We start from the raw sequence: 26,147 nt of genomic DNA, 5'->3' as shown, positions 1-26,147 counted from the left end.
ATGCGAGGGTCTGATAGGAAGGCCAGAAGGATTTGCATTGTACCAATGGTTGGGATGTTGGAGCCAATAGCCTTCAATTCATTCCACAGATGCGGCAAAATTGCAATATATGAGAATGTGTTGGTCTTCCTCGATACCTAGCCAGAGGCCACAATTGATGTTTTGACGGAGATCCCTACAACGAATTCATCCCCCCAAACCAACCTTCCACCAGTAAATTTTAATTCTAGGAGCTTGCACGAGTTTCCAAACCCAAGCAAAACTGTTACTAAGAGGTAGCATAACAAGGTAGTAAGAGGTAGCATAACAAAGCAAACACAACTATAAATACAGAATAAAGTTTATCCCTCCCAAGCTGAGACAGAATCAAAGTACCAATAAATCAAATAAAAGAAACAACATTCCAACTGCTAATGAATAAAGTTCACGAACCAAGCCAAAATCCAAAAAAAACTACCATACTAATAGCCTACAATGTGGCTGACATAGATAAGGACAGAGCGTGCTACTATTCTTTTCTTCTTTTTCTTTTTTCCACTCCATCCACCAGTAATAACTAAGTTGGCAAAGTTCATATGCGACTGAAGCAAATATAATCATATTTTTAGTAAAACCACATCTTAACCCAGCAACACTGCATGACTTCGACTCAAAAACCGCCTGGACTTGACTGACCGACGCTGGATCTCAGAAGCACTTCCGGTGGACGATTGCAGGACCACATTCATCATACTCTTCCTTTGAAATCCACATCTGTCAATTTGAACACAAAGTAAGATGATTACTAAGCTGAAAATCAGATATCAGCAGCAATTGCTTAACATGAAAAAATTATTATCGGAAGTTTCTTGGAGAAAGAACTAAATTGGCAATGAGGCATCTGAAGTTCTCATGCTTGGGGAAAAAGGTAAAACGGGTATTGCTGCAATTATTATGGTGACCGGAGGAAAGAACCTAAAACGGGTATTGCTGCAAATATCTTACCTGCTGGAAGGTGCTGAGGGATGCAAGGATGGAACCACCAATCCAAACAGAATACTTCCGTTCAGGTGGAGCAACAACTTTAATCTTCATGCTGCTAGGAGCAAGGGCCGAGATTTCCTTGCTCATACGATCAGCAATACCAGGGAACATGGTTGATCCTCCACTGAGCACAACGTTTCCATACAAGTCCTTCCTAATGTCCACATCGCATTTCATGATGGAATTGTAGGTAGTTTCATGGATTCCAGCAGCTTCCATTCCAATGAGGGACGGCTGGAAAAGAACCTCTGGGCACCTGAATCTCTCTGCACCAATGGTGATGACCTGCCCATCAGGCAGCTCATAACTCCTTTCTACAGATGAGCTGCTCTTGGCAGACTCCAACTCCTGCTCATAATCGAGGGCAACATAAGCAAGTTTCTCCTTTATGTCCCTAACAATTTCCCTCTCTGCAGTGGTGGTGAAAGAATAGCCTCTCTCAGTAAGTATCTTCATCAACGCATCAGTGAGATCACGGCCGGCAAGATCCAATCGAAGGATGGCGTGAGGAAGTGCGAATCCCTCATAAATTGGGACAGTGTGGGTCACACCATCTCCCGAGTCAAGAACGATACCTGTTTAGAAGTGTAACCAATTTCAGTTGGCATGCAAATGGATATGAAGGATTTGATTCAGACCAACCTCATGCTGATGCATACCAGTTGTACGACCACTGGCGTATAGTGAAAGAACTGCTTGGATTGCAACATACATGGCAGGTACATTGAATGTTTCAAACATGATTTGGGTCATCTTCTCTCTGTTTGCCTTGGGGTTGAGAGGGGCCTCAGTGAGCAGCACAGGGTGCTCCTCAGGGGCAACACGGAGCTCATTGTAGAAAGTGTGATGCCAGATCTTCTCCATATCATCCCAGTTATTAACAATGCCATGCTCAATGGGATACTTCAAGGTAAGGATACCTCTTTTAGACTGGGCTTCATCACCAACATATGCATCCTTTTGGCCCATGCCAACCATGACACCAGTGTGACGAGGTCGGCCTACAATGCTGGGAAATACTGCCCTTGGCGCATCATCACCAGCAAATCCAGCCTGTCCATAGAATAGTCAACAACATAAATATAGTTATTCACAGATTGTAAATAAGAAACAACAACTGCCGCCGAGTCTAATGGCTTGATGAGATAAGCTATCAAACCTTGACCATTCCGGTACCATTGTCACACACAAGAGGTTGGATATCCTCGGCATCAGCCATTTGCTAAAGTTCTGCAAAAGAAAAGCAAGAGTCATATATCTTACTCGATAGTTCTGCTACTTATATATATATATGACGCCTAACCTCTTCACTTTCAACTTTTAAAAACCCAATTTCTGTAATCAAGATTCTAACGCAGTCATGACTCATGAGCCGTCATAAAGACCGGAGTGCTGGGAGATTTTATATTTCTACATATTATGAATGCTTTAGAATACAAATAGAATGCTGTTAAAAGTGGACTGCTACTTACCTGATAAAGATGATAAAAATGGCATCTTTGTGCAGTATCCTGGTTTCAAGTGTTTGCTGGCAGTGCCAGACCCGTACCAGCACACAGCAGCATAACACTTATACAACTCTTTCTTAAATTTTTAGTTAAAAAGGGTTTGGATCTCCTTTCTTTAGAAAAAAGTTTCCCCCAGTGATGCACACGTGCTGGTACATTCCATGTCAGCAGGTAGCAAGCAAGAATCGCAAAAACGAGTCCTTTATTTTATTTTTTTTTGTAATAAAGAATTCTTCGTGCTACTTGGCACGGGAAACCCAGTGAAAGTAATTAAGAGGGGAAAAAACTTAAACTGCATCAAAAGTCTTCTACTTTGACAGGGCATAGAGCAAGAACAATTTGGTAGACTGATAGCCAATCTAATTATCACCTATCCATTCTAAAGATTAAATCACGATCATTAATAAATTGGGGAAAACTCACTGCTTCCTCCATTACGCGTCAAAAAAAAAAAAAAAAAAAATCACGAGATGTATGAGCCACTGAATTATATTCCAGGAACAAAAATCAAACCCTTTACAAAAAAAAAAAAATAGCTAACAAAAAGAATTCACCGACTACAATGTTAGCTTTTATCTATTTCTTCACAATAAAACTGCTAAAAAATGTTAATAAAAAAAGTTAATTGCAATCGACTATGGAAAAAAAAGTGGCACGCCGTCGCTATACAACATAATAACTCAGTGGATCGGTGAAAAATTTCGCATGCGTGCATAAGAAACATCAAGCCATCGAGACGTCAGACATATATTACATCAAAAAGAGACATCAAACGGATCATCAAAGAGAAAAAAATCAATAAACATTGTACTTCAGAAGCTAGAGTACTAAAACTACCAAAAAGAAGAAAGAAAAAACCTCTCTCGTGGCGCTAATCATGACATAAAAATAGATCATCCTCTACTTCTACTGAAAATTCTTTTAGATCTAACTTCCAATCAACCTTGGGAAACCCCAGATCCATCCATAAACCCCCCAAAAAACGAATAGAATGTCCCACTCCAGAAATCGAAAGCACATAAGGTCCACAATGTCCTCTTAGATCCGGACAAGCCATCGAACCATCAAATTGTGATCTAAAATTAACAGATCTTTAAACAAAACCCTCGCCACGAGAACCGATCATCGATCAAAGCCTAAGAGTCTACAGATCAACTCAAATCCACATATATGATCAAAGAACCCAGAGATCGCAGAACAAAAGGAGATGGTCTCACCTTTCAGCGAGGATGAGAGACGAAGAAGAGATCGAGGCCGGACTTCCCTTCCGAGCTTCCTCCGCTTCCTAAAGGCGGAGCAGAGAGGAGAGCGGAGGCGAGAGGAAGAGCGACGGCAGGGAGGAAGAGCTCTTATATCGTAGCCGACTTAAATACTTCATTCTTTACAATTGTGGGCCCCGCGGTAATTCTTAGCTGTCTGAATCATGGGTACGTGGCGGAAAATCGTGGCGCTGCGGATGGGATTTCCGTGTTCGGTGTAGCACCAGGCGGTGGAGATGAGTTGGTCATCGGGGAAGGAATCATTCGTACCACGGGGGAAGGCAAAGGGTACGCGGACGGACGGGCGTCGATGAAGTTAGACCGTCCGATGGATCTGGGGGGAATTCGGAGCGTTGGATGAAGACTTTCTGGAAAGGGCTTGGACACGACAGTACGGAAGCGGGTGAGAGGAACGTGCGGTCGGCATCCCACACTGTTATAAGCCGACGGTCTAAGCCTCTATGCCTATGGACCCGTTCCATTTTTTTTTTTTTATAATCGGGCCTAGATTTACTGGATTAAAATCCAATTCGATCCAACTTAATAATTTAAAATTTAGATACTTTTAAATTTCTAATTTTACAATTCGATCTGCATATGTAAAATTATTTGGGATGCAAACAAGTTCCGAAGCTACGGATGGCTTAACTCGAACCGGATCCGATCCGAATCCAAATCAAATCCGATTTTTTTAGAATAGATCCGGATTATACATGGACCCGATCCGACCAGAATGACCTATTCGGTCAAAAATTGTAGTTGTGGATTCGATCCGATTCGATCGTCTATTGTGTTAGATCTGCGTTCAAAATTAGGACCCAAATAAGGTTCCGGATTAGGTCGAGGTCACTCATGATCCAATTCGATCTGACCCATTTGCATCCCTACTTGTTTATGTATATGATTCATTTCATTTTTTTTCTTTTTGAGAAAAAAAATAATATACCTAACACCTGTAAATTTTTTTTTTTTTAATTATTTGGTTGGATGGACACTAATATTTAGAACTATATTTTGTTTGATGGAAAAGCTTGAGTAGTTATGAACTTACGACAGCATTTTTGAATTATGTTACTTTATATTAAGCTATAATTATTTTTATGTTTTATTTGGGTGTTTCCTCTGTTTTATTTGTAAAATATAGCAGAAATAAATCCAATAAATCCAATAAAAATATAAGTTTGAAAGAAGAAAGAAAACTTATTCCAGAAACAATTTGATAGGAGTGAAAGAGCTGAGCGGCGGTCGGCGAGACCGCCCGGTATGATCAAGTTCCTAGCTGCTTCAATTTCATGCGACCGAGTGATACTTTCTCCGAACACTTGGTGTGCTGTGACGATGGCGGATCGGAGCAACAATGCCTTACACCAGAGAATTTCTAATTTTTTTTTCATTATTTAATATTCTTATGATAGTGGCGGACCTTAATAAGAAAACTTACAGAAAGTAGTGGTAACTTTTGGAATCCTTGTAATTGAATGGACAATATAATGTCTTTTCCACATATCATCTCCTGCCAAAGAAATATAATTATAATTTTCTTGGTGCACAAATGCTCATAGAAAACATGTTATAGTGAAATTGGAAGTAGTCATGCTTGATTTTTGTCTACTTTTGCTTATTCACATAATCAATGCAAGGATTGGATAGAGTAGATGGCAATGGGCTTGTTTGGATGGTGGCAATGGTCATGGGCTTGTTTGATGGGGGACTAGGTCCTTCACATCCCATAGCATGGGAAATGACTGTGACTAGGTCTCTTCCCTACTAACTAAAAGCCTTGCTTGATTTACTTCCTTAATCTGTCCACCCATTTATTCAGAAAGATCAACTCTTGCATATCTTCCAATATGCTCATATCTAACCTTATTCTTCCAAGCATTACAAAATCCTTCATCCTCATCAGCATTCTCAGCTACATTGTTATTTATGTGCTTGTGTTATGTTTAATGTACAGCACTATCATCGACACTTTTATGTTTCTTATTTCCATCTTGTCATTTTTCTCTGACTCTCATAAGCATGGGACAATCTATTAGAAGTCTCATATAATAACTGCATGTCTGTAAGCTCCATCCTTGTTTCAGCATCTTAAATTCGAGTGCAACGACCTCTAAGCTTCGGGGTCTATTGCATAGTCGGTATCGTGAAAGAACATCAATCATTCTTTTGTGCGAAAAATATAATCTGAATCCTATTAGCAACGAGACTTTCGGTGTCGGAATCTTTTAGGGTGGACCATATAAAACTATGTGCAGTTCCACCCATTTATTTCCAATTGGACTATACCTAGCAGTTGTGTCCTATACATCGCCCTCTACTCTCACTTACCTGTTTATATTTTTTCTTTTCTTTCTTTCTACTTGCTTTCTCTTGCACATTAATCTTCCTTCGAATAAATTTTCTGGGTGGCCACAAAGCCTCCTGTTATCCTTTTGAAAGAAAAAAAAGGCAGATCTTCTAATACAAGAAACAATTACTGGTTAGCAAAATTTCAAGTGCTAATTCCATTGGTTAAACAAAGTGAGGATTCTAGATATTCCATTTCCAGAGGTGATGTTATTGGTGAATTGGCTTGAGATTAAGTTAAGATTGTAAATTTGATTATATAGGAATGCTTCAAGAAAAGACCATGAATTTGGATGCAGTCAAATTATGGGCATCTACAATTTAATGGCCTTAAAGGGAGCCGGTTTTGGTGCAACAATAAGATTGCTCCATTTTGATCTGGTGTCATGGGTCCAAAAGCATCTCCATATGAGGGGATAAAGTTGCATATATCTAACTCCCACTAAAAGTCTCATACGCCAAGATACCCTCCTGACACCCTCTCCTAAAAGGACTGGCTCTTGGGAGAGTGGGAGAGATCCAATGTTCGAAGGTCATGGCATACTACCACCATATTTCTCCTCCCAAAAAAAATGTGAAAAAGATTTGATGACCATGCTTCATCCTTAAAGGAAAGATACTACTTCCTAATAGGATATTTGTAAATTCAAATGGGTTCGTTCAATCCATTCTGTTAGGGGGTTAACTAGGAAAAAGTTAAAGTAGACAATCAAGCAAGCTCTAAACCTTCATTTGAATAGGTCTAAGTTACATTGACCAACAATTCCAATCTAATGCTAATATGTAGATGGTATTTACCTTGACCAGAAATTCTAGTCTAATGCTAATATGTAGCTAGTATTTATTGGTACTGAATATCTCTTCTATGAGGAAAAAAAGTTACAAAAGATCTCTTTTTATATACAAAAGATCGTTGTTGGCCAAGCGTGAGGCCAGGTGTATATAATCTGGAAGATGGGTGGGCATATGTATGAGGATCCGTGCGGGCGTGTGTTTAGTCCCACATCGGTTATTTGCTGGGTAGATCTTGGGTACTTATACAGGATCAAGGAACCCAAATAATACCTTCCGTTAGCCATTGTGGGTGAGGTCCTGGATTGCTACAAATGATATCCGAACCGATCTGGCCGATATGTGGACTCGGAGACACTGCAGCACGGATCTATTGGGGCAGACCACGGGCCGATCATGGTGTTTGTAACTAGATTTGAATGGATTTGAACCTTTAGCTTGACGAGGACGTCAGAGCTAGAACGGAAGGAGTATGTGAGGACCCGTGTGAGCATGTATTTAATCCCACATCGGTTATTCACTAGATAGATCTTAGGTACTTATACAGGATCAAGAAACCCAAACAATACCTTCCGGTTAGCCATTTTGGGTGAGGTCTTGGGTTGTGACAATATATTCCCAGCATGGTGTGGTTACTTGCTTATGAGGTAGTAGCAGTTGTTGCTACGTACACCACAACAGCACACACTCAAATGTGCCACAACAGAAAATTCATAAAAATGTGAGCGCCCTTGTTTATATTCTTATTTTTAAACTTATTATAATGATAGAAAATGGAGCAAAGTGAAACCTATGTACTAAATTTTGTACTTAAACCTATCAAAAATTTTGTCTTGAAATTTGGGGTAAAAAAGACCGAATAATATCCATCGGAATCTATTTTCGTATTCAAATCTATTCGAATATGAATAAAAATTTGAGCATCCAACTTATATCGGTATTTGTATCTATATTCGCCAAAATATATATATATATTTGGATATGGATATGTATAAACAATTATCTGATCCATATCCGAATATTCGATTCTATTTGTAACCCTATTTAATCTTAGATATGACTCATTTAACTTTTAAGAAAAATATATAACAACATTAATGTATTATTTATTTAATTTACTATTCACTTAGTAATATCTTTGATTCTGTTGTCATAAAGTTTAATTATCTAATTTATATTCGTATTTATATCCATATTTCTAGTATCCAATTTGTATCTATATCTATTTAAAATAAATATGTAATAAATTTTTGTATTCGATTAATATTCATATCAATATTTGTATTCGTCAAACAAAACAAATAGGCATATGGATATATTGATATGCGATCCGATTTCAGCCTTATTTGAAATAAGGTTTCTATCAAGCTTTGTGAAATTGAGGAGTTACCTTTAGTGAATGAGTTTCCTATGTGCTTCATAATTCATTTGTAAATGCAACTCTTGCTTTCCATCATTGTTTAAAGTATTGTTATTTTCCCCCAAACATATATGATTTTTAATTTTCTTGACAGTGTTTTTCCACGCATCAACCAAGGCAATGAAGAAAGCTTATTTATTATTTTTTTGTTGATAATGGTATTCTTATGGCTAACTTTGAGGATTCGAAGCACTGGTGTATCTAGTAAGAAATCCATAATTTTACCCCTCTTTGGGGTGTATATCTTCTGATTTATGAAAAGCATGCAGCGATGCTCTCAGAAGGAGAGGAGCAGTCTTTTTTTTTTTTTTTTGGTCAAAAATAGGAGGGGAGGGGGAGGGACCAGCCCACCCACGTAGCAGCCTTCAGGAGAGGAGAGGAGCAGTCTTCTGATTTAGGAGCAGTCTTTTTGTCAAGATGCTATCAAAGCTAGCAAATTAACCGTTCTCTTCTACCCCTATGGTTACATCAATCTTCTACAAGGATCTAAACTCTTTTGTGATCCATATCTTGAAGCCTTGCACCCCCTTCAGGAAATACTTCTGCAACAAAGCAACTCCACTTCAAACAGCAGAAGTCAAGGCTCACTCTTTCCTCTCTCTCCTCCTCCAAACAAAAGTTCTCAATGCTTCCTTGGTATACCCTCTCTTGACTCTTAAATGGCTAGAATTCTTCGATATCAAGAATGAAAAATACAGATTGGATGTAACTGTACAGAATCAAATCTATATATAGGAGCAAGATATGTGCGGTTGATAGTGCAAGGCGTGATATTCATAAGATTCCACATAATATACATCAAAAGTGGAAAATCCAGACTGTGTGTAACTATATAGAATCAAATCTATATATAAGAGCAAGATATGTGTAGCTAATGGTGCAAGGCGTGATATTCGTAAGACTTAAACTGCTGGAATTTCTCGATACTTCATGGGTCTCTTTTCTTCGAAGGAGAATACTCATTTTCCGCGATGCATTTCGAGAAGAAATCTCCCTCAGACTTAAGATGGCATAAGAGCAACAAAGAAGCATCATTAGTAGTAGGAGATTTCAACAAAGAAACTCTTTCTACAATGAACTATGCACCATAAGAGCAAGCTGGGCAGGGTCATGGCTGCTAGTAGGAGATTTTGGTCCTGTTTGGAGGAGCTGTTGGCAGTAAAGCTGTTGAAAGTAGAGCTGTTGGAAGTAGAGCTGTCTGAAGTAGAGCTGTTATAAAAAGTTGTTTGCTGTTTGGTAACTACATTTCTAAAGTGCTGTGGCGCTTTAATATTTGTTTGGTAAACAAACTGAGAAAGTACTTTTGCATAACAAAATGACCATAAAGGACATTACTAGTATTATACAATAGTGCATAATAAAATATAATATATATTAATACATAAATATATGATATAGTATAATATTAATGTAATGTAATATAATGTTATTATAATATAGTACTATAACATTGTTACCATAGGATAATAATTTAATATAATATTGAATTATTTAACATAACATAATATTATATTACATTATATTTATAGTATAATACAATAATAAATGTATAAAATATTATAATTATTAGTATAAATTAATTTTTCACTCTTTTGATGACCATTTATCTCTTTAACAAATTTTCTAGTTAGGTAAAAAAATTGGTTAAATAATTACTAATATTTATTTTTATTTATTTAGTTATTATTTTATTTCATTAAAATATATTTATTTATTTATTTGTTCATTTATATACATATTTATTTATTTATTTATTTTTCTTTTTTTTCTTTCCTTTTCTTTTTTTTTTCTTCTCTTTTTTTTCTTCCCTTTTCTTCTTTTTTTTTCTTTTCTTTTTTCTTCTCTTCTTCTCCTTCCTTCCTCTCTTTCCTTCTTCTCCTTTCTTCTTCTCCCGCGAGGCCGGCGGCGCCGGAAGGGGGCTGGGCCGCGGCGGCCGCGGGAGGGGGGCTGCGGCGGCCGCGGGAGGAGGCCCGGGAGGGGACGGGGACGGCAGGCCCCGGCGACCGTGGGGGGAGGGGGGCTCGGTAGGGGGCCGGGACGGCGGGCCGCGGGGACCGCGGGGGAGGAGGGACCTCGGGAGGGGGCCAAGACGGCGGGCCGCGGCGACCGCGGGGGAGAGGAGGCCTCGGGAGGGGGCTGGGACGGCGGGCCACAGCGCCTGTCGAGGAGGCGGCGGCCATGGCTGCCCCTTCCTCCCCTTCCTCTTTTTTTTGCTGTACATGGAGGGCGCAGCGGCCGGGGCGATAGGCCGCAGCGGCGGCTGGAGAGCGCGGCCACGGGTGGCCGGCGTGGTGGCTGCCACCGTGGGCAGCCACGGGCTGCCTCCCAAAATAAAAAAAAAAAGAAAAAGAAAGAGGGCCGGCGGCATTGAGGAGAAGAAGGAGATAGAGAGGGAGAGAGAGAGGGGGGGATGGAGAGAGAGGAAGAGACGGTGGGATTGAGATTTTTGAGAGAAAAAAGGAACTTTTAAATGAGGATATTTTGGTCAAAAATACAGCTTTCCGACAAAGCTGAAAACAGCGTTTTCGGAAAGCTCCAAAATTGAGATTCCCCCTAAAAGCTGTTTTCAGCTTCACGCAAAAGCTGAAACAGCTTTTCCAAAATTTTACCAAACATCATTTTTTAACTAAAAGTACTTTTGGAGGACCAGAAAGTGCTTTTTGCCCTCCAAAAGCTCCCCCAAATAGGGCCTTCAACATCATTAGATATCCTTCTGATCGAAAAGGAGCTTCAAGCGGCTCACAAGCATCAAAGGTGTACTTCGACGGGCTCATCGACTCCCTCTTGCTTCTCGAAATAAAATTCTTACACAGAAAACACACATGGTCATCATTGGTTAAACTCGAACGATGCCTTACCACTTCAGATCGATGAGAAATTTCTCTCTCAATTCTCGCTCTTCTACCCAAAACAACATCAGATCATTATCCGCTATTCCTTGAGAGCACCAGCTCCCAAATCTGATGGAAGATCCTTCGCTTCAAAATTTTTTTGGTTTACCATTCCAGGCTTTGAAGAACTGGCAAACCATTGGTGGAGATCAGCCCCAGCCTCCAAGGATGCAGCTAAAAACATGTTTCTGAAGCTCAGAATTCTAAGATCCAAATTGAAATCTTGGAACAAGGAACATCACGGGAGCATAATGAAGAAAAAAGAAGAGATCAAAAACAAGATAGCCGGACTCGGTTTGGAAGAAGAAGAAGAGAGAAATCTAAGCGTTGAAGAGATAGCAAAACGCTCTGATCCAAAAAAGCAGCTGGAGACCATCCTAGAACAGGAGGAAATTCTATAGAAGCAGCCATCCAGATTACAGTAGCTGGAGCATAGTCATCGCAACAACCAAATACTTTCACAATTGTGCAAGTATGAGAAGAAGGAAAAATACAGAAAAAGAATCTAAGAGACCTTTGTTCAATGCTGCACCGAAGTGACCGAACTTCTGGGTAAGAGCACCAGAAAAGGATTAATTGAAGCAAATTGGAAGAGGCTTTACAACCACAAAAGGAATCGAAGCAAGAGGCTTCGAGCAGAGATGGTGCACCTGGATCAGCAACATACTCAACTCCAGCGAGATGGCACTTACACTAAATGGCGAGCCAACAAACTGGTTCTTGGCAAAAAGGCTGAAGCGGGGCGATCCTCTCTCCCCACAACTTTTTGTTTTAGTAACGGACGTGCTAAACAGGATGATGAAGACAGCAGTAGAAAACAAACTAATAGTAGGAAATGGCCCAGCAAACAAAATAGAGAAGATACACTGCATCCAATTCGCAGATGACATGATTCTAAGCAATGCAAGCAAGAGGCATGCATCAAACCTAAAATTTCTTCTCTACTCCTATAAGCCATTAACTGGTTTGAAGATAAAAGTATGAAAAGAGCTCAATGGTTGGCATTGGCCTCGACCAGCACAGGTGTAAATGGTATGCAAGCTTAATGGCATGCTAGAAGCCACCAATCAAGTATCTCGGAGACCCACTCCATTACAGAAAACTCAGGACAGAAGCCTGGAGGTTCCTTGAAGAAAAAGTTGTAAAAAATAACTCTAGCAGTGTGGAAGAGCAAACTCTAAACATGAGTAGGGAGGTTAGCATTAATTATTTAATGCGGTTTTCGAATCCATCCCAACTTACTGGATGTCATCCTTGTTGATCCCCTCAGAAACAATAAGGAGAGTAGAGAAGAAAAGGAGACATTTTCTATGGAGGGGGAGTAAAGAATTAATGCACGAGAGGCCACTGCCTAGCAAGTTGGGACAAAATTTGCAGGCCCGAGAAACTAGGCGGGTTAGGAGCCATCAACCTGAGACTGTTCAATAAAGCCTCCTCTTAAAATGGTGGTGGGATATTTCCATGAACATCAAAGGCCGTGAAGGAAGATTATAAATAGGCTGCACTACACAAAAACAACCCCAAGCCAAGCTCTCTCCAGGAGCTTAAAAACAGCATCGGAAGCATGGAGAAGCGTTCTCAAAGTAAGATCATGGTTTTTCCAAAGCGTCGAGTTCAAGATAGCAAATGGAAGACAGACATCATTCTGGCACGATCATTGGATTACAGAGACGCGCCCCTCCGATATCTTTATCCAGCTGTCTTCTCATTAAGCAACAAGCCATACATCTGGGGCAGCAGACTTCTTTAATCCCTCAACGTTGCAAGTAGTGTTTCAATTCCAAGCCAAAGCCTCTCAGTCAGTGTTCGAGGAGGTGCTGCTTGTCTTTGATGGCTGGACAAACGGAGAATGCAAACAACATATTACGAGCGTACTGAGAGAGATCAAAAGCAGACAGAAACAGTAGGAGGCGGCGGCACAGCATAGCTCAACGCACAACGGTTTTTTCGGTCTGTGAAGGAGATCAGAAGTATAGTGTCTTCTTGCATGGGCGACGAGGGGAACCCATCTTTTCCGAAGATCTCATATATATTCTCTGAGATCACCCTTTGAAACCTTGTCTTCGCTTACACTCAATAAATAAACGGGTGGTCAACACCTCCCGATTCAATCAAAAAAAAAAAAACGAAAAAAATAACGATCAAGAGGGACAATGGCTTTAAGTTTTGAGATTTTGTAATAGAAATGTTTATATAGCTTAAAGTGGAATAATTCCTTGCAACGTCTTTCAATGACTATTCTTGCTTCCAGAGCTGCAGATGGAATAATAGATTAGGTTGGGTCATGTCTGTTCTATATACTAGGTTTCCTACTTGGTTTGGATTTCATCATCCATCTGTTGATCTCATCCTAGTTGTTCTGGTCAGCTCTAATATTTTCTGAATCCATATATAACTTAATTATAACTGGTAATCAGATACCTTCGGATTTGATTAATTATTCTCAGGTTGGCCTTGGCATGGCTTTAGGTAGGATGATATAGTAATTATCTTCACAAAATTACTCAAGTTGTGTATTCTACAAGACTTCTTATTCTACATGACATAGTAATTATCTTCACCAAATGATTCTCTTAATTATTTGCAGGGTCTAAGATAGAATATTTATGCAGAATTATTGATGATTAATTCAAGAAAACTTTTTCACTCTCATCTAATATTTCTATATGTATTCAATGGTATTGCTATTTGTTGTTATCTTGTTTCAAAAGATCATTTATATAAATAACTTAATAGGATTCTGTATTCATCTTTTATTATTCTTTTTTTTTTTTTTGAAGTTTTGGTCATTCAGTTTCTTTTAAACTTAATCATTCAGATTGTTCTTGGCTGCAAAAATGTGATTAAGCTAGGCAAATCCATGCAATGCACCAAGGTCTCATCACTCAAATTAAATGACCATCTCTATTGGTATTACTTTCTGCAAGAATTTTGATCAACCATGATATCGAAGCCTATATTTTCAAGTTTAAATTGAAAAATAGAGTAGGTCCCTTATGCTGGCGCTAGGGTGTTGGGCTGGAAGTTATCAGAAGTGGGGGTTTTTTGTGTCAAAAAAACTTTACTTGGGAGAATGCAAGATGGTCAGCATGCATGTCAATACTCTTCATTGCAAGAATTCTTAAACATGGTAATACATGTGGTGAGATATCTGCTTCATTCCATTTGCCCAAACCTAACTTTATTTATTTAGTTTTTTTTTCCCTTAAAGTTTCTATCAAGAAGAAAAGGACATTGCAGTGGGCATGCAGCTACATCAACCAGGGCTCAATTCTTTGCAGGTTATTTTGTGGTATTCCTGTTAACCTTCCTTCAAAAACAGCATACTAAAAGTCTTTAGTAGGAAAATGGCAGTGACTCCTCTACTTGCTTTCACTGGTAGAGCTGTTCGAGCTGCTTCCACAAGACTTTTTCAAAGAAAGATTGACCTCCACTGAGTGGCAAGACTCCTAACGTTTGGTACATTGGATTTTCTGGGGTCTTCTTCATTTTTCTGGTGCTTTCATTGGACAAGAATTTTCTCTACTGCCTCAACACTGTTCCATCTGAACTAGGACTGGTTTTTATCGATTCAGATCAGAGGTCTGCCGACTTGGATCTTGTCTGAAACCTAAATCCTTCTCTCCAACAAGGTACGATTCTGGTCTAGTTGGACCTGACAGGAAGAAGCTTGGATAGCGGTCTAGGAATAAGCTTGGATAGCGGTCCACTTGATCCCAGCTAACAAAATGGCTCTAGCACACTAATGGTGATCTTTGAATTCATTGGAGAAGTCACCTTATATAGTTGTTAAGAAATTCTACAATACACTCATGAACTGCAAATTCTTAATTCAGGAAACACATACATAAGACAGACTAATGATGCTAATATTGCTAGTTATGTTGGCATTTTTTGCTCCCTTTCTATCAAAAACTTCAAAAAAAAGCCCTGTTATATAGGTGCATTTATATGGCCAAATGTCCTAATATCTCTCTTGTATGAAAAAAAGTAAGGCTCAAGGAAAAACTATCAGAATTGATCCGGGGTGTCTGTGATTCCTCTTGCTTTATTTCTTTCTTTTTTTTTGGTCTAAGATTAATCCCTGGACATTTGGTTTCTAGATACTTACAGCATTCAGGAAAGTTGGCGTGGGCAAACAAAAAAAAAAAAACAAAGAAAAAGAAAACAAAAGAAGAGAATTATGGAAATTTTTATCATTGTTTAGTAATGAATTCTTTTCATTACTAAAGAATGATAAAAAAATCCTTTATATTCTGGGCTATGAATCAGAGCTTCAAAATTTATGCTTCATTCAAGTTGAATTCAGTTCTCCTGCACAACTGGATTCGACTTCCATACACGTAGGCGGCGGGCTTCTTTCCTGAAAGATTAGATTTCATTTCTACTAGACCCAATATATGCAACGTAACATAATCAAATCATTGCACTTTTCTTGCAAACTTTATATCCTAACCAAACATGCAATGAACTTGACTACACCTCAAATATATCTAACTTGACTAGATTCCCAGTACACCTGAACGACAAGAACCAGTCGAAATAAAAGCGGCAAAGAAGACTACAAACCGGTACCTTTCAAACTAAGCCAGTATCTAAAGCCAGTGCACAACCCACTCCCAGTATATACAAGTGTACATGTCTCAACAAACCGCTAGGAATCTACCCTGTACCCAACCGGGAAACCCTGTTCCGGGTCCACTGGCACCACGGCCGGCTGAGTTCGTCCGGTCAGGCCCACTTCCCTGCACCCAAAGATCACCGGGCACGAGCCGAACAGGCCCTGCCGGCACATCGGACACGACGACCGGGACGCGAGCCACCGGTCGATGCACCGGACGTGGAAGCCATGGTTGCACTTGGGGAGCACCCGGACGCGCTCGCCGGGCAGGAACTCGGAGAGGCATATGGCGCAGTCGGAGCCGGCAAGTGGCAGCCCGAGCCCGGCCGAGTAGACCAAAGTTGGCAATGCCATCAAGGCCTCCTTCCTGCCAACCCGGGTTGGGGCCGGCCGGTCCAACGCGCCAGGTGGCTCGGGCCCGACCCAAGCCCGGTTCGTCAGCCGGAGGATGCACCGGACGACGCCGTTGACGACGAGCGCGCATATCACGGCGCAGAGGAAGACAGCCAGAACCATGATGACATTGGCATCGAACGAGGTGAAGGAGCCGCCCGGCTCGGCCGCAGCTTTGGGTTTGGACAACGCCGGACCGGCCACCGGACCGGCCGGAGCGTGGATTACCAGCCTCCTAGATTGTCCCTCCATTGCGAGAAAGAGGATGAAGTTGCTTGCAGAAGTAAAAAGAGATATTGTGTGCTGAAGAGGAATTCTTGAAGGGTGGTTTCAAGGGGTGCATATATAGAGTGTGGAGAACAGGCAATACCTTGCCTTTTTAGGATTAGTTTAGTGTTGGAGTTAAGTTGTACCATGGAGTGCAGCTTGGCCAGGTCAAGTACTTCAAAGAGCTCAAGACCACAAAAAATGGGTACACATGAGTTGACCTCAATCTGACTTTGGAGCCGACACAAACCCAAGGATTCCTCAATTGGACAAGTGTACCATGTTCTAATATAAAACCACACACGGGCGTAGGGGGGCCATTATCTTTTCTTCTTCTTTTTTTTTTGTCTTCAGTTAATGCGGGGACAACAGTGAACATAAGTTGATTACTGCTGCAAAAAAGTAGCTCAAGGTTTGGGTGAAGCATCTGGAAGTTACTACACAAACTTGTATATCGCCGAGGTAGAAATGGACATGGATCAATTCAGACCTAAGATGTCAAAATGAACTCAAATTAATATGAACTTAGCTCAAATACTCACTCTTATAAGCTATTAGAGTTGAATGAAGCTAGGTCTAAGCCAAGCAGGTAACGAATAACGCTGGCATGATACAAATATAGCTGGCTTGTGTAGTGCAACCTTGGCGTACACATTAATATAGCTCATACCATGGGTAGAACGTACCTTAAGATTACATTTTAAATAATAGAAGACTAATCATGGGAATATTCAAATGGATCGAGTTCACCATCACACTTAAAAGGGTCGATATTCCGTGAGGCAGAAAAAGCCATCGTCATCGATTAAAAAGCTAATCATGTCTTTGATTTGGAGTCTCCACTATCATGCCCCCACCATGGCTCCATGGTCTGTCACCACTTTGGACGCATCAGGGGATGCCATGTGTCAGCTGGTGCAGGAAGTCGGCACCGAGAGGAGCTGACGTGTCGACAAGTTAGTGGACCTCCAGTGGGCCCGGACCAATGAGAGCCTCCAAGTTTGGATGACATGGGGTGTGGGTTGGGAGGCTGGGTGTTTCCAACTTGGGCTCTTTTTACAGTGGAAGCACGTGAGTTTGCCTCCTCCACGCAAGCTGAAAAGGTATTCAGTGATAACCCACCAGATTAATGGAGTTTATGGTGTCAATTTTCGCTTCTTTTTTTTTTTTCCTTTTTAAATGGCCATGGGTCCATCAAGGGCAATTGAATGTAATCTTAGGAGCATAACATTTTGAACCATGTGATTAGGTTAAATCGGGCATATTCTAATTCAATTAAACTGTAAATTTTGTGTTACATAAACCTTGGTTTGATTTAAATCTAGAATGTTGGCTTTGTATAAAGTTTGAGCTTAGCTTGTTTGTTGATGGTATGAGCTCGATTAAACCTGTTATCAAGCTAAGGCCAGAGGAGTTTATAAACAACTTGGTTCATTTACAATCCTAATATCGAAAAGGAAATTTACCACATAGTCCAATTCTTTGTTGGTCTCTTGCTATAACCAGGATCCTACCCTTGCCAAAATCAGCTGACCTCAACTCCTATTAATCCAAATGCTACCATGACTTGATTTGATTGGAGATTGAATCAATGTTACCAAACTTAAGTGAATGAAAACTATTTGCATCCTTGTTTCAGGGGTCAATTCTATGACATCAACACTAGTCTGGTGGAGAGAGACAGGATCATTAGTGGAATTAAAAATAGAAAAAAATAAAGAGGCGGAGAGAGAAAAGGAAATTTTATATAAAAATTTTGCATTTCTGAATTATTTATGCTTTACACGACAGCTTGAAAGAGACTGCAGCGATAGAAATAGCAAAACAATACCACTAGCAACAAACAATTTATAGCATTATATATTTTTTTAAGAAACATCAAGCGAGTCTAACCACTTACATGGTGCATATGATTATCACCTTTTGTCATCATATTTAACGTTATCTTTATTATACTGTAATTATCATTTAAAACAACGGTTCTTTTTGAATTAAAAAAAGAAAAGAAAAAAAGAAGCACCTACTTGTCTATCCCCTATTTTGCAAAACAACAACATTATTTTGTAATTAGTAGGTAAGAAAAATTCATTTATACAAATAAATTGTAGCTAATTATAATAGCTAAACCTTTTAATCAAGTTATATAAAAGAAATAATCTGATGAAAAAAAACATGGAATTACAAAGGTGAATTTTTGACCATGGAGCTTTAATCTTAGTGCAATGTCGGCCCTCCACTCACCCATTATGATCACCTATATTTAAAGCACATCCCAAGTATGGTCACCTGACGTGTCAACGGATGGTCATTGCGCCTGATTTTTTTTTTCATTTCTGAAAAAAAAAAGGGGGGTGTCAGATGACCTAGCTTGGTCCTGATCCCCAAAAGCACGTCCAATGACGTGTCAATCACCCATTCGCCAGCTCATGTGGAGCCCCTGCCCACCTCCAACGGCTGTGTTTCCCGGCTGACGTGGCTGGACGGGGTCCACCTTATCCGCCTTCAAGATGCTGACAAGTTGGAAACCAAAATGATGGTCTAAAGACAGCTGACACGCACCCACTAAACGCCCCACATGATAAGGCCCATGGGCCCCACCAACTATTTTGTGGCTCCGAATCGCCGAAGCAAACCTCCCACACGATAATAAAGTATTTGGAAGTATGAAAGGGACTGATCTGAGCCGTGGTTAGCTCTATTTTCTTATCACATTGTATATTTTAGATACACGAGTAGGGGCAGTATGAAGCATCTTCCTCCACTTATTTGTGTTGCATAATTGTTCCATAATTGTTGTTAGGAGAGGATAGGATTGGTAGATTTTTCCTCCATCTCATACAATAATTATCTAATGACTTGGAGCTGATGCTTTCTTAGTGTAACATTGTGGCTTGTGTTATTCTATTGTGCATCGTTTAGCTTTTGCTGCACACGCTTGATTGGTGTACAAATGACACATCCAGGAGATCTTGCTATAGACCCTTTGATTCCTCTGATCAGACGTTTTGTTGAGTATATCTTGAGTTTACGAGCTTTAGAGGAGCAAAAAATGGATCTTTTTTTTTTTTTGATGAAAACGGGTATTTCATACAGTGCGTGTACGAATACATCCAATAAGATCAAAATGCAATAATTCATGGAGTGCCAATGACAGCTCCTCCTTCCCCGACTAGAAGGCATACCCCGAGTAGTGGGCCGCGTAGGCAGCCACCCAATCGGCCGCCCCATTGGCCTCCCTAAATACATGCTTGGCCTGGATGGCCCCCCATCTCTCATCATCATCACGATGTCGCGGATCAAGGGGTGATCTGTACCCTCACTCCTCGACCCCCTCTGAATCCAACCGATGACAGTGGCCAAGTCGCCCTCCAGAATAATCAAGCTGGCCCGCAGCACCACCCGCGCATGTCGAAGACCTGTCCAGGCTGCACGCAGCTCTGCTCCCGAAACCGAAAAATGGACCTTTTTTTGAAACAGAGTTCGTGGATGCCATACATGTTTTATTTGGGTCGCACGAATAGTTAGTCCGGGGGGTATGGAGTGCGGAGTCTCCTTGGGCTGAATTAATCTGATTGTTGTAGGACATCAGTTTGAATCTGAATCGACTTATTCTATTATATATATATCTTTTAACTTTTAAAGAAGACAAAAATTGAGCATTCTAAAGATCGGATAAATCAGAAGCCAAAGTTTGTGAGGGAATCTTATAGTTTGTAATCTTCAATTTTTTATAGTGAAGCTTTTGTATCATCTCTATCCGTGAACATAGATCAGTAGACCAAACTATATAAATATTATATACTTTAATTTTTTTCTTATTTTGTTATTCTCCCTATGTGGCGGTAGGTTTGCTTATACGTTAATCAATAATGCAAGTTGTGCCACTATGCTAAAGACTGATGCTTTAGAGATCTCTGAGTATATCGTAGTTTGATTGATTGGCGGGCTAATGGGCTCCCTATAGATCCTGTTGTAGATACGATAAAGTTATCTTTGATATTTTTTGATCTAAGGCTAACTTATACGATAATTAGTACTGCAAGTTGTGCCATTTTTCCTCTCAAAAGCTAAAGCAAACTTGTACTATTCTGTTATACAGTATTGCGCAAGTTGTCGAAGAGGCCCTATTCAATGGATCAAGGGATCAACTGCCTAAAATGGTTAGTGCGTGACACTCATGTTTGTAAGATGGTTCACATTATGGGATACACTACTCTAGTAGTGTAGTTGTTCAATTGATTCAATAATTCATACGAAAGATTGAGATACAGACACTATAGAACATATGCAAACCAAAATTCAATTGATTTTGATTCTTTTATGCTAAGAAGCAAACAAAGGATGGTATTCATTGGTTTTTTTTCGGTATCTTATCTACTTGATACATAGATAGGAAACCTTTAAAGCATGTATTTCTTTTAGTCTCGGGTAACATAAATATTATAGATAATGATCGGTAGTATGAATTTTCTCTTTATAGGAGGGATCCATTGCAAAATAAATAATAATCATTTTAAAGTAAGAACTCACAGTATTGATCATGATCTATAATATCTGTATTGTCTAATTTTTTATTAAAAAAAACATGATTTAAACATCAACTTCAGGTGCACCTCCATGCTCCTCCTCCCTCGCCCTCCCTCCTCCTCTCCTTTGCTGGCTCGGTCAAAATACTAACACCCCTAAGCATCTGTGCCCCCACATCTAAAAGGTTTGCAGAATTTTTTGAAGGACCGAATGGATTGAGCATAATCTCCACAAGAATTACACCAATAGTTGGTCCCATGCTTTCTTATTGAGGGATTCAATCATTTCCTTTCTCCATGTGGGCCAAAGAGCATGAAAATTGGCTTGCCATCCTTTTAAGGTTCAAGCAAGTTTTGATGGTCGCCCAAATACTTTTTGTTAAAGGACTGATGGGTTATGGACTCAACATTGCTTCCATAAAGAGGATCTTTACTGCATGAAGTTTGTTCTTCAGTGAAAGCCACAGAAATATCTATTAACTTTACATGCAGGAATTAGACATGTAGTCTTTGATATTTGGATTTATTTATATATTTTTCTATTTAGTGTTTACAAATTGATAATTCTCATGTCGACGGAAGATTGGACCATAAAAAGGCCAAGTGTTGTTACAAGCTTGATACTGTAATGGGCTGGCTACACCAGGCCTGGCCCATAAAAGTGCAGGCCCATATTATAGTTGTTAGGACTTGTTAAGCCATCTCTTCCTTTGCCAAGAAGGCCGAAGCCCCAGCCACTAAATGCAAGTGCTCCTTTTTTGCTTAAAAAAAAGAGAGAGAGAGGGGGAGAGGAAACCTCACACGCGTAGCAACTTCCACTGGGCCCCCCTTCCATCAGAAAATATTCGACGCAGGTAGAAAATTTGCTTGTACCCTCCCCGATCCATGGGTTATCCTACATATGAGTACGTCACTCCAGCGCCACCTCAGTGCCAGCTGGATCAGAAAGCGCTCCCACCGAGCGTGTCCAGGTGGGGGGCATCCGTTTTCCACATTTAATCGACGTCCATGCATTTCAAACCTGTACCACACCGGTGGAAGCAAAGCTCCATTCCAATTGTGCTATGGTGGCTCTAAGCCCTCCTTCAAAAAGCCATTTAACTGGCTTATTGGCTTCTTTATGGACATTGCAGCAAAGGTAAGAATAAAAACTTCATATTGCAAAATTGGATCCGTGCACAGGCAAATTTAAGCCAATCAGTGATAACCTTTGAAACCCTTTCCACCCAAAGAGAAGGAAGTTTGAGGTACGTTCTTCGAGAAAAAATTTGGAAGCATGCATGCGAGAGTAGTCTGAAAGCCCTCCCAAGCAGCACGTAATTCGGCATGTAGAACTAGCATAAAACACCGATCCGACCCCAAATGAGAAATCCAGCTCCTCGCTGCCTCTAAACACTTCATCATAGTTAAGTTTTGCAAAAGGTGCTGTGGGAGAGGTGTTTATATATATACCTTGTTAGTAGAATATGATGATAGAATTAATTTGTGATAGCATTAGCAAAAGGTGGCAGGTATTCTTGTCATTTGTTTGAATTAGATACAAGTGTCAAATCCTACTGAGGTGCCTCTGGAAAAGATCACTGGCATGATAAAGTCGTACGTAGATGCTCGTCTATGGTGTATGTGGCATGCAGGGGGCTTTGTGGATCCAATTTTCAGCAAACGGGGCTTGTGGAGTGTATGTTGTTTACCCAAAAATAAAGGTGCTTGGGGAGCCAAATTAGGTGGTGGCTCCCAGAATGTAAGCTTTATTGCTAAACTAGAACCAAAGCATGTGTGGAAAAAAAAGGAGGGCAGCAGGTTATGTCATATTTCATGGTTCGACATTTTTATGAGCTTATATTGTACTGTAAATGTGCTCTCTAACTTTTGATTGCTGCAGGGCTACACCTCTCTTATGTCTGGATATAGAGAGTAATGACAACAATAAGTTAATCCAGGTTAACCTAAAAATAAGCTAGTCTAAGTTCATTTCATATGTGCAATGATCGAGAATATCATCTAAAAAAGTTGGATAAAAAGTATTATTTCGATTTTTTGGCGCCATATAAATATCCAAGATCGATCCAATGCATCGCTAATGTTGGATTAAACATGTACCCTGCATGAATTCTTACATATTTTTTTTTATTTAAGCTGCTTTCATTGGGCTAAAAATTTAAATTCAATTATAAATACTTCGATGAGTCCCCAGCCAAAACAAATGGGCTCGTGTGAGATTACCACAAGTCAGGTGTATTTAGTAAACAAATATACTCATCAAATAAGCTTTATAAAGCCAAGAAATTTGTTGCATCAGTCCACATAAATGACATGAATAAACCTTTATCCTCACTCCATAACATCCGTATTACCTCCCCACAGAAAGAGAGAGAGAGAGAGAGAGATTTGACAATTCAGACCCCCTATAATGCCCATCCAAACTGAAGACCTGCCGATGCTCCTCAGAGATTCCTGGAGCCAAAGAGCTTCATCAGGCCAAAAGTCATTGCCATGGCCACCCAACCCCCCACCACCACCCTCACACAAGACCTCCCCACCGGAGCACGGCCAAGTGCCGCCCCCAGGCAGCCAAGCACCACCAGCGCCGCACTCGCGGCAGCCGCAACCACTACAGAAAAAGTGGATTTTAACGACGCTTTTTTGCCGACGCTTTTTTAAAGCGTCGGCAATTTTTAGCCTAGCGTCAACATTTACCGACGCTTTTAACAAGCGTCGACGCTTTTTTGCCGACGCTTTTTTAAAGCGTCGGCAATTTTTAGCCTAGCGTCAACATTTGCCGGCGCTTTTAACAAGCGTCGGCAACAGACGACGCTTGTAAGGGTCGGGGTAGTTGCGGGCCTAAGACGACGCTAAAAAGCGTCGTCGGAAGCCAGGACCTCTCCAAACTCCAAAGGCGTTGGAAGCCAACGAGCTTGTGTCAGAAGCCACCGCGCGCTCTCTCTCATCCCTCCTCCCTCAACCCAGAGATCGAAGAGAACGGAATGCAAGCATCTATTTAACCCTCCAATCCGTCGCCTCAAACCCTCCTCCTCCTTCCGAAACCCTCGACTACTGCGACCACTTCCCCCCTCCCCCTACCCCTGAAAACCCACCTCCTTACCCCCCGCCCGACCAAGCCGACGGCCAGACTCTCGCCGCTGCGGGCGAGGTCGCGGTGGAAGCTTTAAAAAAAATAGCAATCCCCGACGCTTTAAAGCGTCGGCGAAAACGAAAAACTGGTTGGGCTTTATGGACGCTTTAAAGCGTCGGGAAAGTTGTTTTTGCCGACGCTTTAAAGCGTCGGCGAAAACGAAAAATGGATTGGGCTTTATCGACGCTTAAAGCGTCGGGAAAGCCCTGTTTGCCGACGCTTTCATTAGCGTCGGCAAATCCCTGTTTTTGCCGACGCTTTCTCTTAGCGTCGGCAAAAACCGGACCCACGCCCACCTGCCCGACGTCTGACCCACGCTTTGGGTCGCGTGGGCTGGAAATTCGCCGACGCTTATAAGCGTCGGTAGAGACCAAAAAAAGACCAAAAAAAGCGCCGGAGTTATTCCTTCTTTTGTAGTGAACCACCCCTAACCTCACCTCATAACTTCTTATGAACCCTGCAGCCAGTAGCGGCACCATCGCCCCTGCAGAAAAGGCCAAGGCTGATGCTACTGCCGCTTTCACCAGGCTTGGAAGGCGATCTCTGTTTCCCTCATCGATGCTCTCACCATTATGATCACCCTTTGCCTGCTTCTCCCTCTTCATCTGCGCCACTTCGATGTCGTACAATGAGTACACTGAAACAAACTCTGCAGTTGCCATACTGCAAGCCCCGGCCACCAGGCCGGCCAAGCCTGAAATGATCATGGCCTTGGCGTCATCTTTCACTGCTTCAACTCCCATCATCAGGGAAACAGTCGAGAGAAGCCCATCATTGGCTCCGAGGACCGCAGCTCGCAGCCACTGGCCTCTCTGGGAGTAGTTTGACACCTCTTGGTCGTCATCTTGGCCTTCGATGCCATCGATTGCGAGCTTGATTTCGTTGTGATCCATGGAGAGAGACAAATGGGCTAAGAGATACAAGAAAAAGGTGAAGGAAAGGAGGGGAGGTCATGAAAGACGCCCCATGGGGAGGGTTTTATATTAATGCATGGTTGGTGTCCATAGTAGAGGTGGATTGTGGTGCAACCATCCAAAAGAGTTTAATGAAAAAAAATATATTCAAAAGAGGTCCCAATCCTTTCCTTTTTCTATTAGATTCAACAATATGGTTCTTTAGAAATGTGCTCTTCATAGCTAAATTAGTTGTGTGAAAAAGAGAGTTAAAGAGTGTAGTTTAAGGAAGCTAGACCAGTAAGGGAGAGCATTCACCTCTATTAGACTTGTTTTTCTGGGAAGAATAGGACTATAAGATAAATCATTTGTTTCATATGTAAAATCTCAATCAATCAGTAATGAACATATGCTTGAAAAGGTAGGAAACTAGCCTAGCATTACTGTGATTATCTGGTACGTTAATGAACTATGTAATTAACGTTTGATACAAATCATGCAAGGGTTATATATGCAAAGATAATTGAGTAGTTTCTCTGAAACGAATATAATGGAGAACAAGATAATCACATGATGAATAAATAAAATAAAGTGAATCATATTGGCATGTTGATACAATCAAAGATTTCTTAATTTTCACAACTACTGTTTTTCTCTTGAACCTTATGTGGATATATTTAAGACTGCATACTGGTGGCCATTGTGTATATTTAGAGCCACTAAACCCAAGCCTGTTCAGGGTCATTGTATGAATAGAACAATGGATGTGCATTCCAACTATGTTGATCAGAAACTTCTACTTATTATATCATCTTTTAATTCAAGTAAAATTGATTCGCTATGGTGCCTTTAGGGAATTCAAATTGATCAAAATTCTTGGTTATAGTATTGCTTGAAAAATGCATGTATTCATGTTCCAGTTCCAGATAAACTTTTTAGAAGTTTCAGGAGATACAACAACTACTCCTCCACTTATGCAGTTCAAAATAGCAGGCACCCTCTTCCATTTGAGGTATGCATTATTTGTTGCTATTGAATTGAATCCAATCATGCTATTTATAATGATAGAGAT

The 26,147-nt window shown here is 40.7% G+C and overlaps 3 protein-coding genes across 3 annotated transcripts; all 3 read right to left on the bottom strand.

Moving 5' to 3' along the window:
* Positions 1-281: 281 nt before the first annotated feature.
* On the bottom strand, positions 282-3,885 carry LOC103704349 (actin-3-like). Its single transcript, XM_008787599.4, has 5 exons — positions 3,749-3,885; positions 2,183-2,253; positions 1,683-2,076; positions 985-1,598; positions 282-753 (listed from the first exon to the last, which is right to left on the bottom strand). The coding sequence occupies exons 2-5, from the start codon at positions 2,240-2,242 to the stop codon at positions 688-690; spliced, it is 1,134 nt and encodes a 377-aa protein (XP_008785821.1). The 5' UTR covers positions 2,243-2,253; positions 3,749-3,885; the 3' UTR covers positions 282-687.
* Positions 3,886-15,517: 11,632 nt separating this feature from the next.
* LOC103704414 (RING-H2 finger protein ATL72-like) lies at positions 15,518-16,594 on the bottom strand. Its single transcript, XM_008787682.3, has one exon. It carries the CDS (start codon positions 16,506-16,508, stop codon positions 15,897-15,899), a length of 612 nt encoding a protein of 203 aa, XP_008785904.2. The 5' UTR covers positions 16,509-16,594; the 3' UTR covers positions 15,518-15,896.
* Positions 16,595-23,493: 6,899 nt separating this feature from the next.
* LOC103704413 (vacuolar iron transporter homolog 2-like) lies at positions 23,494-25,075 on the bottom strand. The gene is made up of 2 exons (XM_039130354.1): positions 24,610-25,075; positions 23,494-23,669 (listed from the first exon to the last, which is right to left on the bottom strand). The coding sequence occupies exons 1-2, from the start codon at positions 25,073-25,075 to the stop codon at positions 23,494-23,496; spliced, it is 642 nt and encodes a 213-aa protein (XP_038986282.1).
* Positions 25,076-26,147: the final 1,072 nt, after the last annotated feature.

This window comes from Phoenix dactylifera, chromosome 1 (assembly GCF_009389715.1).
Source record: "Phoenix dactylifera cultivar Barhee BC4 chromosome 1, palm_55x_up_171113_PBpolish2nd_filt_p, whole genome shotgun sequence".
NCBI classification, from domain to species: Eukaryota; Viridiplantae; Streptophyta; class Magnoliopsida; order Arecales; family Arecaceae; genus Phoenix; species Phoenix dactylifera.
This window is presented reverse-complemented; position numbering and strand designations above follow the sequence as displayed.

What these genes read in the sequence shown, in the direction of transcription:
- LOC103704349 (XM_008787599.4), bottom strand. Translation starts at nt 2,242, where the DNA reads ATGGCTGATGCCGAGGATATCCAACCTCTTGTGTGTGACAATGGTACC. An exon ending in CGCCAGTGGTCGTACAACTG is followed by an intron (nt 1,599 to 1,682) that starts GTATGCATCAGC and finishes ACTTCTAAACAG; the next exon opens with GTATCGTTCTTGACTCGGGA. An exon ending in CCCTCAGCACCTTCCAGCAG is followed by an intron (nt 754 to 984) that starts GTAAGATATTTG and finishes TCAAATTGACAG; the next exon opens with ATGTGGATTTCAAAGGAAGA.
- LOC103704413 (XM_039130354.1), bottom strand. Translation starts at nt 25,075, where the DNA reads ATGGATCACAACGAAATCAAGCTCGCAATCGATGGCATCGAAGGCCAA. An exon ending in AAGTTATGAGGTGAGGTTAG is followed by an intron (nt 23,670 to 24,609) that starts GGGTGGTTCACT and finishes TAAAATCCACTT; the next exon opens with TTTCTGTAGTGGTTGCGGCT.
- LOC103704414 (XM_008787682.3), bottom strand. Translation starts at nt 16,508, where the DNA reads ATGGAGGGACAATCTAGGAGGCTGGTAATCCACGCTCCGGCCGGTCCG.